At 40.3% G+C, this 13842-nt stretch overlaps 1 protein-coding gene across 1 annotated transcript in view; it reads right to left on the reverse strand.

Annotated features, from left to right (window-relative positions):
* Positions 1–2502: 2502 nt before the first annotated feature.
* Positions 2503–13842, reverse strand: part of Adgrb3 (adhesion G protein-coupled receptor B3) — a 336851-nt gene continuing 325511 nt past the window's right edge. The window contains exons 16-17 of the mRNA XM_004634385.2: positions 9354–9458; positions 2503–3317 (exon numbers count right to left, since the gene is read on the reverse strand). Coding sequence (XP_004634442.1) covers positions 3129–3317; positions 9354–9458 — 294 coding nt within the window. The 3' untranslated portion in view covers positions 2503–3128. The remainder of the gene's footprint in view (positions 3318–9353; positions 9459–13842) is intronic.

A 13842-nucleotide genomic window follows, 5' to 3' on the forward strand; every position in this document is an offset into this window, starting at 1 on the left:
AGCGATGCGCTTGAGAGCCTCCCTGCAGAGCGCAGTGCTGTGTGCTCCTAGCTCGGCAGCTTTTGCGCCATCTTCCCCATCTGTATTCCCTCTGCATTGTGTGGAATTGATCTCAGCTGCCTTCCCCTGACTTCTGGCTTCCTCCTGTGCTCCTCGGGCTTGGCAGCATCAAGATCCCAGCTCAGATACAGCCAGCAAGCAGATCTAGACAGCTGATGGGGCCAGGGCAGGTCAGATGTGTTTTGTCCAGACATTTAATGTCTGAACAAAAGGTTTGTGCAACAGATAAGAAACACTGGCCTGTACACCTGCTGTAGAAGGCGGGCATCTCAGATGTCTGCCAGCCTCCCGGTCATCTCCCTTTTCGTTCCTGGAGCGAGGCTATTTGTGCCCCACTCTGCCTCCAGGAGTCACAGTGAACCTCAAGGAGACAGGAGCCACAAGAGCACGGAGAACCTGTGACCAAGATGCAGTCTGGATGTCATGCCTATCTCTAGGAGTCTGCTCTGCTTTGCAGGGTAGAGGCTCCACCCCAAGTGACACGGCTTTTGCTGTCACAGCATGAGCACCCCAGATGAGAACTCTGCCCACCTGAGCCTCCATGTGTGCCCACCCCAGAGTCTGTTTCTGAGCGCTGGGGCTTTCTGCAGTGCCCTGCTTCAGTGCCAGGGCCCCTGGTGGCTGGCTCCTGGGAGCACAAGTCACTAGACAGCACCCCAAGTACTGGACAGCATGGCTATTTTTAGCATCTGTCCCCAATCTTACTTCACCCTATTTTCTCCCCCAGTTGCCCTACTTTTTTATATGTATTTATTTTTGCAGAACCAGGGATTGAACTCAGGCCCTTGCACTTGCCAGGCAAATGCTTATTCTACTGAGCTATCTCCCTGGCCCCAGCCCTATCTTCGTAGGACTTCTTCCAGGTCCTGCCTCTTTTCCGCCAGCCCGGTGATGAGTCTTGTTCTCACAGTGCTGCATTCTGAAACACAACGCTAACGGATCCCAAATCCATTCCCGCAGGTGCCTGATAAAGCCACTCCGAGCCTACAACTCCAGGACAGGACCACGGACAGCTCCATCCTGGGCCCGAGAAAAGTGGCGACAGGGTTGACTTCAAGCGCCAATCCTTTTTTTTTAAATTAATTTTATTGAGAAAGAAATAGCAATGAGGCAGTTTCAAAACAGGTTAGTAGAGCAGTTACAATAATTAATACACCACATATTGTTGTCTTCATAGTAGTTATTCATAGTACAAGATGTAGACATGATATCTTGTCTAAACACTATTAGTAAAAATCTTTCTTCTCATTGAACTAAGAGAAAGTAGCTGTATATCTATTTGAACTATTTTTATGTGTGTATATATAGATTTATCATATATTATTCCTACCATTGAAAGTCCATATTATAAATTCAATAAGCTATACAATTACATTGTAATTGGCATGAAGTTCATTTTATTGAAAAATCACTCTTTAGGTATGTTATACTCTTTGCATAATGGCATCATTTTTATTTTTAAAATCTGATTAAAAATATACTTTGAACATTTTGACACGAAGCACATTATAGGCAGCCAACAGGAGTTCGGCCGGAGCGCTGGGCGTATGAGGTGCAGCCAAGGGCGGCCCGGGCTAAAGCACCGTGATCCCTCCCCACAGCCGTGCGCCTGGTCCCTGAGGCCTCGGAGACCCACGCAGGTCCCAGGAGACCGCACAGCTCAGGGCAGGGGGAAGCTGGTCTCTGCAGAGAGCCTAGCAACTTCGAGGGTAGTTCTCCCCCTACTCTCCACGCTTTACCTGCCTCCTTGGAAATCTCCAGCCCTTGAAAGGAGCAAGGAGTTGACGGGCTTCTCCCCCTGCATTGCCTCCGCTGTGTGCCTGAGGTGGGGGACAGCGCCCCAGGGTGGCTGTTACAGGACGACACGAGGGGGCGTGCGCAGTGGGGTCACCTCAGGTCCCCCACTTTCAAACAGTGACATTTTCATTCTATCTAGTGTCATCACTCTCCTCCTTCAGCTAGAGAAGATATGCATAAGATTTATTTAAATCCTGAATAAGTTCTTTTTTTTTTTTTTTTTTTTTTTTAATGCCATGAAGCACTGTGGCATGAACAGTTTTTTCCCTTTTCTGGAACATGCAGCAAACTTAATTTCTTAACACATTTTCCCTGGATTATTTTCTGTATGACATCTTACTGTTTTCTGCTAGCTGTCTTTTTGTCCAATATAGAAGAAAAACCATAATACTTATGTAAGAGTACTGTGAAAGCAGACTTCTGACAAACCCCCTTTACAAGGTACATTGTTCCAGAGTGTTTAAGTAGAAAACACAGAAACACTATACAAACCTATTATTACATTTGAGAAATCATTACCTTCAAAGGAGTAATAACAGTATGCTATTAAAACTGTGAATACATTTTCCGTATCTGTTTTGAAAAAAACTTTATAAATATGTAAATTTCTGTTCAACAAATCCAAAATAAAATGCACTAAAAAACTGATATGTAGACAAAAGTTTATTTACACCATACAACATTTTAAATATTTTATACACAGCTGCAGCAGAGAAAGCTACTCAGAGCTTTCTAGAGAAACTGCAATAATAAAGATGTGAAATATATTATTCATATAAAAGTGAGATTATTACTTTATTGCATTTAAAGCAATGAAGAATGTAGCTCAACAAACATTCATTTAATGACAAAAACTTTGCTTTTATATTATAAAGTAAAAAGTGTAGTAATGGCCAAACAGACTGTTATAAACTTTAAAAACTGCATAAATATATACATTGTGCTTCATGGTGAAGTTTTTTGAAAACTAAACCATATGAAGCGGTTACAACATGAATCGTTGCTTGAGGTTTATCTATAAAGATTACCTTACAAATCCATTCCACGGGTACTTACAGCACAGGGTGGTCAGAACTGTACACCTGGTCATCTCTCCACTTGCCACACTGGGGAGGCCTTGACCAGACGAAAACACCACTGACGGTTGGCACGTGAAAGTCCTCTTTGGGCTGTCACACTGTCCAGATAGTAATGTCAGGCGCCCCAAGCCTCTAGTGTCAACGCATGATGCATGAAAATGTCGTGTCTTCACTTCAGTTCGTTTGATAGTCTTAAACTTCTGTTTGAAAGTCACCCTCTTGCACATCCAGAGGCAAATTCAGACACTTTTCCCACTCAGCCGGCCTCAGTTCTAAAGCATCCTTTGCCTCCGTGTCTAAGACATTGATTGTGGTGTAATGTTGGTATTCGCTGGGGGCTTTGAAAGTGTCCCATGGATTCTTGTTTGGTGCTGGGTTTTCCTGGAGGAAAGAGAGAAAGACAGTCACACATTTCATGATTAGGGCTGCTACTTGTTGAATTTTCTGGGAAGAGAGTATTTTTATAACGTTAACTCAGTTTATATGATTCAGAAGCTGTGATAGCTGCAGGAGAACATTCTTTCATTGATTGACTGATGAATAGCATCTTTGAGGAATGCAACAGTTTTGCAGGGGCAAGTAAGGGAACAGCTCCGCAGAAGGCAAAGCTGACGCTGCTATGTCTCAGGTATCAAATGAAATGTCAGTAGGCCTGTGTGTCCAGGTAGCGAGCAGGGCTAAGTCGCTGGTAAGATTAAATGTAGCAAGCTACGTGTTGTGGCAGAATCCTAGTGAGATAAACAAATGTGAAGATATTTTGTGAGACATATTATTTAATAATTTAAAAAATTATTCAACCTAGCAGTATTATTAAAAAAATGTATTTTTTAGATTTTCTTTTCATGCAGGGTCTCACTATGCAGCTCAGACTCGTAGGGATCCTCCTGCCTGCAGACTCCCTGCGGCTGGGATTGCAGGCACACCATCATGCCTGGGACTCAGTCACTGCCTCACATGCCTGAGGATGGGGCCAGCATGACATGTGGTGTCAGGGATCAAACCCCAGCCCCCGTATTTGCCTAAGCAGGCGCTTAGTCTGCTGAGCTATCTTGATGGCCTTTATAAGAAACTTTAAAACACTACCTTTGCTTGGGTTTTCTCAAGGGTTATCCTTTTAGGAACACTTGCATGCTGTGACATTCTCTTATTTTGTGATTCTTCTTTTTCTCTTCTTTTCTTTTCCTTAACATTCTCCAAAGTTTCTGTATCAGTGCATGGCACCGTTGGTCAACCAAATTCATTCTTCCCATTAATACCACAGTTTTGTGGAAACATAAGCACAAAGTGCCTCTCAGAATGCCCTATGTCCACTATCCCTGAGGACACTGATAATGCATGTCCCCTTGGTGTCAAAGATTCTAGATTTGTCTGGTTGTGACTTCATGAAGAGCTGGCATCCTATAAACGCTCAGAAACTACTCAAATAACCTCCTGTTGAGGCTCTCTTGCCTGATATTTTGTAAGATTAGCAATGAGCACGTACACAGCTTTTTTTGGTGTGGTACTGAGGACTGCCCCAGAGCCTTCACACTGAGCTACATCCCCTGTTCTTATTTAACTCAGAGGCAGAGTCTCACTGAGTTATTCAGTTGCCTGCATTGCAGTAAAATTTGTGAGCTTCCTGCCTCAGTCTCCCAGAGTGCCAGGATTATAGGCATGGGTCATGACAACAACTCTACTTTGTGCTTTGATTTCTGCCTGGCAGAAGAATTTGAATTAGTTAAAATAAGCTCAGTACTATTAAGGAACACAAAGTAAGTTATGTCTGAAAGCTCTTTATGAAAAAAGTTAAATTAAAATAGTAATGCAAAAATGATGGATACTAAACCATGTATTGGCTAAAAGCTGAGCTTGTTTAATTGCAAGAGGAAATGCCAAATAAAAGTTGTCACTTTATACAGCTCAGGTTTTAATTCAATACAGAGATTCACTTGAATTAATTATCTGTCACAGAGACAGTTGAACTTGGCTTCCCCCAAAGTTTTATACTTTTAACTTTATCCCATGCTTTAAGTATCTATCAGCTTGGGCTTCTAAATGTGTACATTTTCTATGTTATATCAATTATTACTATATTTTCTTTAAAATAAATTTTTCATATCCCAACAATTTGATCAAGTCTTAAAAGTTTTCCTCTTAGAAAACACTACCTTTTAACTTCTACTAGTCACTGAGTTCTATTAAAGAATCTTTAAAAGGGTCAAAATTCTAACATTACAATTGTATTCTCATATTTTACTATAGAAAGCCACGCTTAATGAGGACACCATAGCTGTTGAATGTGTCTTCTTTCTTCCCAAATCAATCCTTCCCCTGATTATAACAGATTATCAAGTAAAATAAGACAGGTACTTCAATTAGTGTCTGCAGTCCACTCAGTGTATTCAACATGATCTCAGGCCACAGATACAGACACCATTTATAGAACTATTTATCATGATTAGAATGTAATTCACTAAAATCTTCCATGCATTAGCTGTTTTCAGGTTTTCTACTCCTACTTAAGAGATCAAAGAAAAACAGGCAACAGTAAACAGATAATAAAATGCCAGCTTTCAGATATGCTGAGAGAATTAACATTGCTTTAGGCTAACATCCTAAGCCTCAGAAACTGGCCTTGTGCTCCCCATTTCCCACATTTCTTTTCTCCCTCCTTGTCTGATTCCCTTCAGTCAGCATTTGTGCATCAGCTGTTCTGTGCTGGGCACTGTATTAGGCACTAGAAGGGATAAAGCAGGAAACCAGTTATAGAAAAGCAGCGGAGTCTACTAGGAAAGTCAGGATGGAAAGACTGATCTATGCAGACTCAAATTCTAGTTCCTCCACTTCATGGGAATGTGCCCTTAAGCAACTTATGCAGTTTCTCTGAACCTCAACTTGAGGTTCTGCATATGGCACGATGCTTCATGCTTTGCATTGTGGGCCAAAGGAGCTGGCAAAATTAGGAGCTGTTTTATAGAATTACAAGAATCATTATAGAGTAAGGGGCAGTAGAATAATTTATGTTACATTCACTGCTTAGTAACCATACTTAGAATAGAAGGTATGTATTTTAAATGCAAATGTAGAAGCTGTAGAAGATACACTTGTATCTAAGATCCAGAAAACAATCATGATGGGAGTTCAATGATTCTCTCTGAGGGCAAGTGCATAATCCTTTCTTGGGAAGGTGACCTTTGGCCTGGTGGAGAAGGCCGGAATTAAGTATGACAATCCATGTGTGGTCTATCTAGTGGCTGAACAGGCGTCCAAAAATGTTGAAAATCCCCAAGTGCAGAGATGGCGAAGTAATGAGAATAGTGACTTATTTTAGTTGTCATGAAAAGGACACCAGGAGGAAAAAAAAAATGCACAAGGAGAAGGTGAACTGAAAGGCTGATTGTACAGGGTTTTGAATAGAATTTGGAATCATTGAAGGTTTGGGGCATATGAAGGGCCTGAATCATCAATCATCAGCTGAAAGCTTCATGGCTATAGATTCTACTGAGCCAAGTCATGGAGCAGATGTGGCCTGGTTAGACAAGAGCTGTTAAAGGAGTTTCCAGGTTCACTTTAACAGGAAGCACAATTAGCTCAACCCTGCAAGAATTCAAGTACACAGACTGTTAGTTCATCTGTTTGAGAAGTAGATGCTCTATTTAAAAATATGGAGCCCCTACTGGAGCAGGTGTGGTTCCCCTCTGTTCTAGATCTTAAAGATCAAACATCATAGGTAGATAAACTAAGTGGTCAATGCTAAGCTTTGTCTAAATATGTAGATCCCAATTACAAAGAATGTTACTGTCAGCATATGGCCTGTTGACTTTTGGAAAGGTTCTTTTGGTGAGAAAGAAACGAGTTCATAAGGAATTGCTGATTTCACTTGTAGAGCTGCAGAGGCCAAGAAAGGCTTCAGTGGATGCCTGAATCTAACATTAGAGAAAATTCAATGATTGCAGAAGATTCCTCTTGATTGCTATTTGAGCTTAAATACAGAGCACAGTGTGTGTTCAAAGCCTAGTAATTCAAAATTCACGACAAGACAACACACATGGAGCTCGCCAAGACGCTCCTTCAGTCTGAGCCACTCAGCTCTGCACAGGCTGCCTCTGCCTCTCCTGGTGATTCCTGGGTCCAGGAGTGGCCAGCTGTCCCTCCCTTGGGCCACTGTCCTTCACTGTTGTATTCTTTCTCTTTCCTTCTTCATCCTTTTCTGTTTTATTCCTTCTCTTTCTTCTGCATGCCTTTCCACGCTTCATTCTTTTCTTTTCTCCTACTAACCTACCAATGTTTATCAACCAACCAAAAGGAAGTGTGTGGCAAAGTTACTTGGGGGCAGAGTTCGTGGCAGTGGGTGGCTTGTGAGACACATGAAAGAGGGACGCTTCTTCTCTGCATATCATTTAGCAGTGCTTATTCTCTTCTAGTGTGATGCTCAGAAGCAGGATAATGGGCTAAATGGTATTTTGGTTTTCCTTTGATTATCCAAATTCTATTATTTGAGATAATTACCATCATCATCTATTATGAATTAGCAGACCCCTGCACCAAAAAGGAAAAATACTATGAGATATTTTAAATGTCTTTCTCCATCCAATTATGCAATTTTTCACTAACAATGTAGCGCTACAAATTATGTGACTGAATTAACGATAATGAACTCACATATTCATTATTAATCAAAACCGAAGAAGGAATTTTGATTTTTTTTTCCTGTTCTGAGATATTCAGGACAATAGTCAAGTAGCAAGGCCAACTCTATTCTTGCTACTTCTAACCTTCCAAGTGGTAAATATTAATAAATCTCTTCCAGAAAAGGCTGCCATGTGGGGTAATTAGTAGCCTACTTTGTTAGAAAACTGAAATACAGATATTTGTGCCATTAGTGATTTAATAGCCAGACTGCATAACAAGGGAACATTACAATCATATTACAGCAGCATCCAGCTGTATGTCTTGCATAGCCTTTTCGTTGTGTAAACAAACCCTGTTCCCTTTTTAAAAACAAATGTAGTTTCTTCTATTTATTTCAATGTTCACATTCAGTATTCTAAAATGAGCAGCTAATGTGTTTAGGCCTAATCTCAATGGTATAATTCTCATTTGCCTGCTAGCTAAAAATTGATGGCTTAATGTTGGGAGCAGCAGATGAGAAAGAAGCACTTATTATGCGTCCCTGTCTAGAATCTGCTCGGGCACTGTGTGGGAAAAGAAAGAATGCGCGAGTCCTGCTTGAGGGAGAAAAATAGAATGATAGACTCAAGGACTCCTTAAGGGACCAATTAGAGCTAAAGGGTGGAGCATTTTTATAGCTTGCATTTAACGAAGATTAAGACATCAGAGCTGTCCACAGAAGCTAGTTACTGATGACCTACCGTGACCAGCAACGTGTGGTACTGACAGCACAAAAGCAGAGCACGTCCCTAATCAGGGGCTGAGGGTGGTGGAAAGAGCTGTACAGCCAGAGGGATGAATCATGAGTGTTGGATCAAACATCATGCGCTTTACAGTGTGTGCATCCCTTCCCTTCCGTGGTTTTTTTTCCTTCCTTCCTTCCTTCCTTCCTTCCTTCCTTCCTTCCTTCCTTCCTTCCTTCCTTCCTTCCTTCCTTTCTCCTTTCCTTCCTTCCTCCCTTCCTTCTTTCCTTTGCCACCCCTCTCTCCCTCCCACCTTCCCTTTCTCTCTCCCCTCCCTTCCACTTATTTCCTCCCTCCCCTCTCCTGCCCTCCTTCCTTTCCTTGCTTTTTGGAAAAGGGCGCACACCCAAGAGCAGCAGAGTGGGACAAGGCTGCCATATATGGAGTGCAGCCTGGGTGGCACGCCATGGCGGTGTCCCATCTGTCCCTTATAACTGAACCTCAGCTTCTTTGCCTGTTGTTTGCTTTTCAAATTGCTGTGAGGGCTGAAAGAGATGTGGACAGTAGTGTAAATGAATGAAAAAGAATGGTTACAATAGAATCAACAAGCAAAATCCCTGATGTTGATGTGTGTACCAAAGCTTATCAGAAAACATGCGATTCCCCTGGCGGTAAAAACCCACCACCTTGATTTTAGGAGACAAATTCATATTTATAAGATAACTGTATTTTATGGCCTTACAATGGCAGGCATTCAAATGAAAATGGAAAAAATTTCAGCCAACTACTCAGATATTTTAATTAACTGAACTTTAACCCAGATGATAAAATAGCCAGATGAAGCTAACACATTTTGGTAACTAATTTTAATAAAAAAATATAAATCAGAGGGCTTGACATATGAATAAATTCGGGAGATCCTGCCACTCCCAATTTGTCTCTTAGCAACCTTCCTAAAGTACATTTTGGGGGCTTATTACTGTTTCCGCCTATACTAGGCTTGCATCTAAGAGGATCAGGAGCTCCAGACTTCACGCAGGTCTTGTAGGTGCCAGGAACTGATGGAGTAGCGCGAACTCACCATACTGCTTGTATTTGGTATGTCCCGAAATCTGTCCAGAGTCTGAAATTTCTGATTTAGCTCCTGAAACAGCTCCATATGCCTCTTCCTTGTATGCATGACCTTCTGCAAAAGAGGACAGGATGGTTCTCATGCTTAACTTAATTTGTATATTTTTAAGAAGAGGTCTAGTAGTTCTTGATAATCAAGAAAATCAAGTTTGGCTGGAACCAGGAGTCCCAGAAGGTAACACAACATGCACCAAATCCTTAATTCCTATTCCGCACTTTTTGAAAGGGAAAAATAGGGGTTTTTTTCTTCCATCAAGATAACAAAAAAAATTAGGGTTTTTTTTTTTCTTGTGGGTACATTAAAAATATAGTGACCATTCTTGAGTAAGATTTTCATCTCTCAAAATTTTACAAAAATTATTATCACATTTTAAATATGTTTTAAAATTTTAGACTTGTAAAGTACCTGATTCCCTGATGTGCATCATGGGAAATATTACTTTTTTATGTTTATTGCTATAAACACTAAAATCCAAACTGGCTGTACTATCGGGGACATGAAATCCCAGCCCCTACCATTAAGGCTGACTCAACAACTAAAGCTTTTGAAATCTGTGTCTGATTAAAAACTTGCTTTTTTCAAATGAATACTGATTGAGCTTCAGAGAAGTAAAATTGGACCCACAGGTTTCACATATTTGTTTATGGGGTGGTACCAAATCTTAACAACGTAGAGGTGCAGCACAAGTTGTGTGGTTATGTGCTCCTAAAATTAGCCACAACAGGTACACGCTCTTCACCCTGATTACTTCTTTTTCCTCCAATTTTCTTATAACTTAGAAAATGAATCAGAAATAAAAGTCATCCTGGGTAAATACCATGGGCTGAACATTTAAAAGAACATGAATGATGGGGCCAAGGAGATGGCTCAGTGGAATAAGCGCTTCCCTGGCAAGCGCAAGGACCTGAGCTCAATCCCCGGTTCCAAAAAAAAAAAAAAAAAAAGAACATGAACGAAGAAGGAGTTCTATTCTATGTTTCTTGTATTTACAAGTGCTGTTTTAAAGGAGAAAATGTCTTGGTCACTATTGACTTTTTAAAGTTGTACATCAGTACTCTGATGATTGTCCAAGACCTTATACCTTCTTGTTTGCAGAAGACCTTCCAGCATGTTACAGCATGGGTTTCAGAACTCACCACTGCTCAAGGGGCTTGCGGAGGTAGATGATAGCTACGCCTGTGCTATGATTTGCACATTTGGTCGGCTGTTTAAAGTAACAAATATTTTTGAAAGTAAGGATTTGCTTTGACAAAGAATATCTCTTTGGAGGAAAATCATAATGTTTGATTTTATTATAAAAAGACACTTTTAGTGAATACTTTATTTTCTTAAGGGAAACAAGAGCAAAAAAGGGGCTGGTGAGATAGCTCAGCAGTCTAAAGAGCCTGCTTAGGCAAGCACCAGGACCACAGTCTGATCCTCACAGGCAGCACCAGCCCCACCCACAGGGCAGGCTGGGCTGGCTACAAAAAGAAAAAAAAACCAGCAAAACAGACAGACAAATTGAATCTTTGACACATTACAAAAGCCTATCCTCTCCTATGAACTCTTTAATTTCCTATATTTAATGATTTAGACAATTCGCTGCCAGGCTAATTTCTTCTCTTTTCACCAGCCCACATTAGGCAGCGAATTCTGCCTTTTTAGGTCTTGCAATAGCCAATCTCTCCCTTCGCACCCTTCGTCTCTAAGAGTTGGCTGTTGAATAGTCAGGTGGCTGAGGATGAGAATGTGGCTCTGTTGCTCGGGATGGAGATATGAAACACAGCAAGCAATTTCAGAGTGATTAACTTCCCCTCAGTCTTGAGTAAAGTACACGAAACAGATTTGCAGAGAAACATCAGGCAAGCACACTTTGACCAGTGATGGCTGATGGAGTTTTATGAGAGGGAGGATTTGCATAAGCAATTCAATGGAGAGAGTTGGTGACTTCGTAGTTGGCAAATGTAATTCAGCACATTCTGTACCTGGGGGAGGCTGAACTTTATGCTGTATCAGGCCCAGAGATACTTAGTAAAACATAGCTTTCTGTCACAAGGCATTCTTACAAAGGATCTATTGTTAGCTACTGGCTCTGCCACAAACAAAACACCAAACAAACAAATAAACAAACTGTATTTTCATAGTAATGGATCTTAACACAAGAGTTGAGTTTGTTCTGTGGAATACTAGGAATGACGTTACACTGCTGACATTTCTCTAGGGATCTTTCATTGTGTCATTTAATAAATATTTATCAATACTCAATATCCTGCTACATATCAAAGATAACAATAATGAAAAATGCGGTTGAATTACTACTGGCCTCTAGTAGCTTAAAATCTATCAGGACATAGGCATTAGTTGCCTAATAATTCAAATAAAATGTTTATTGCTGTGATACAGAAAATCTGATTTGGCTATGGGAATGAAAAACTGCTACAGTAAATGCAAATAAAGCAATCCATAGATCTTTTCTATATGAATAAGAATTTGAGGTGAAAATTCTTAAGTTAATTATTCCATGATCTTTTTTTTTTTTTTGGTCTATTCTCTCTTCCATTTTCTAGAATTCAGAGAATTTCTATTTCAATTTTCAACACGATGCCTAAATTCCCTCTCCTCATTAAGATTTTCTAAGCTATCTGTATCAAAGGCAAAAATGCTTAGCTTAGTGGGCACCTGATGTTTGTTTTCTATGCAACCTTCATTTGACCTTCATCTTGTGAGAGAGTCCTCACTGTGTTTGGGGGGGGGGGGGCTTTTACTTCCTATGTTTCTGGCAATGCCAACCAAAGTTTCCACAGTTCCTGACCAAGAGCTGAATTATTCCATATGCTTCCAAGAAACTTCTTTTGTTTGTTAGCAAACTCGTTTCATAAATATTTTTCAGTCCATAACCTCTATTACATAACATAGGTTTAATATACAAAGCAAGGGTCAACTGTGTCCCACTGGAAAAGAAGGTACATTAACTGATTAGAGGTTTTATGATCATATTCTGATCCAATAAAGCAATACTGATTCTAAGTGGATGGATTTCATTTTGAGGAGTTGGATCACTAGGATTTATTAAAATATACACACGAAAAATACAAGGTTAGAAATTGTTCCTCATATTGTATAACCAAAAAGCTTTTTGAAATATCTCACTCACATAAGCTTACGCAAGCTGTTCCAAATGAAAAAGCTCGAACATCCCAATGTGACTTGGGAAACAGGGGAACATTTGGATGCTAATATGTGAGTCCTTTCCTACTTAAAAAAAAATAATCACAAATATATTCTCCTGCCAGATAATCATTCTAATTTAAAATTGTCAATTTGGTACTGCCAGAAATCACCACAGTGATGAAAGCCTGGAATTATGGCAGGACGAGCACATCAGAGTGGCTATTGACAGCTTGCGTCTCTGACGTGGGCTCGGTGTGCTTTTCCTCTGTCCATAGACGTCCTGCAGCCTTTGGAATGAGGCAGGTTTCATGGACCAGAACGCCACCTTCCCAGTGAACGCTGGGGGCTTTCCAGCCCACCAGCACTCTGAGATAAAACCTTGCTGCCACTTCAGTTTTCACAAGTATGAAAGGTTTCTTCCCTGCCTCCATTTATTTTTATGAGTATTTCTTGGTGGTACTCTTATCTTTGGTGGTCTTAACTACTTAGACATTTTCACTGCTGTAATATGTATTAATCCACGTCAATGACTATTTTTGGATCTTAATCTTGACATATATGCTTACGGTGTGTGTGTGTGTGTGTGTGTGTGTGTGTGTGTGTGTGTGTGTTTTGAGCATCTGGTTTCCTGAAGACCATGATTTCTGTGGAAAACCCAACTCAGAACTGAGTTTTTTTTAAATCTTGAAATGATAATAAAAAGGTCACACATGTGTCTTTTTGTTTTCATAAAGGAAGACATATTCTGGCAGTCAGTATCTATAGAATTAAAGTTCCTTTCATTATCATGCCCATCAAATACTGCAGGTATCCTTTGCAATAAAGGAAAGTGCATGATAATCTTTCTTTCCATTCAAATTAACATCACTTAGCAGTTTGTTTGCAATTATGTATGAAATCTTACCCCCAAATGACTACCAAGCTAAATGCATGAGAATATTCTCACCTTAGCAGCTTATTTCAGAGGACTCTTTTCTATCAATTTACATTTTGTAATTTAAGAGAGGCAGTCTTTCAACCCTTTAGTTGTAGTAGCGAAAAAGTGTTATGCTATGAAGCACTTTCACATATTTCACATCTTAGGGAAAAACCTGAATGTCCTTAGTATACACTGTCCCTTGAGAACGCTCATAGGCTCTTCAAATACTTGAAGCATTGCAATTCAGCTACACCTGGACATTTTATATTGAGATCTCAGTCTCACCATTTTTTTAAACTTATATATTTGGTACAGGGCTTCGCTACACATCTCAGACTCATAGTGATCCTCCTGTCTCAGCCGCCC

This window comes from Octodon degus, unplaced genomic scaffold (genome assembly GCF_000260255.1).
Source record: "Octodon degus isolate 3935 unplaced genomic scaffold, OctDeg1.0 scaffold00061, whole genome shotgun sequence".
NCBI lineage: Eukaryota > Metazoa > Chordata > Mammalia > Rodentia > Octodontidae > Octodon > Octodon degus.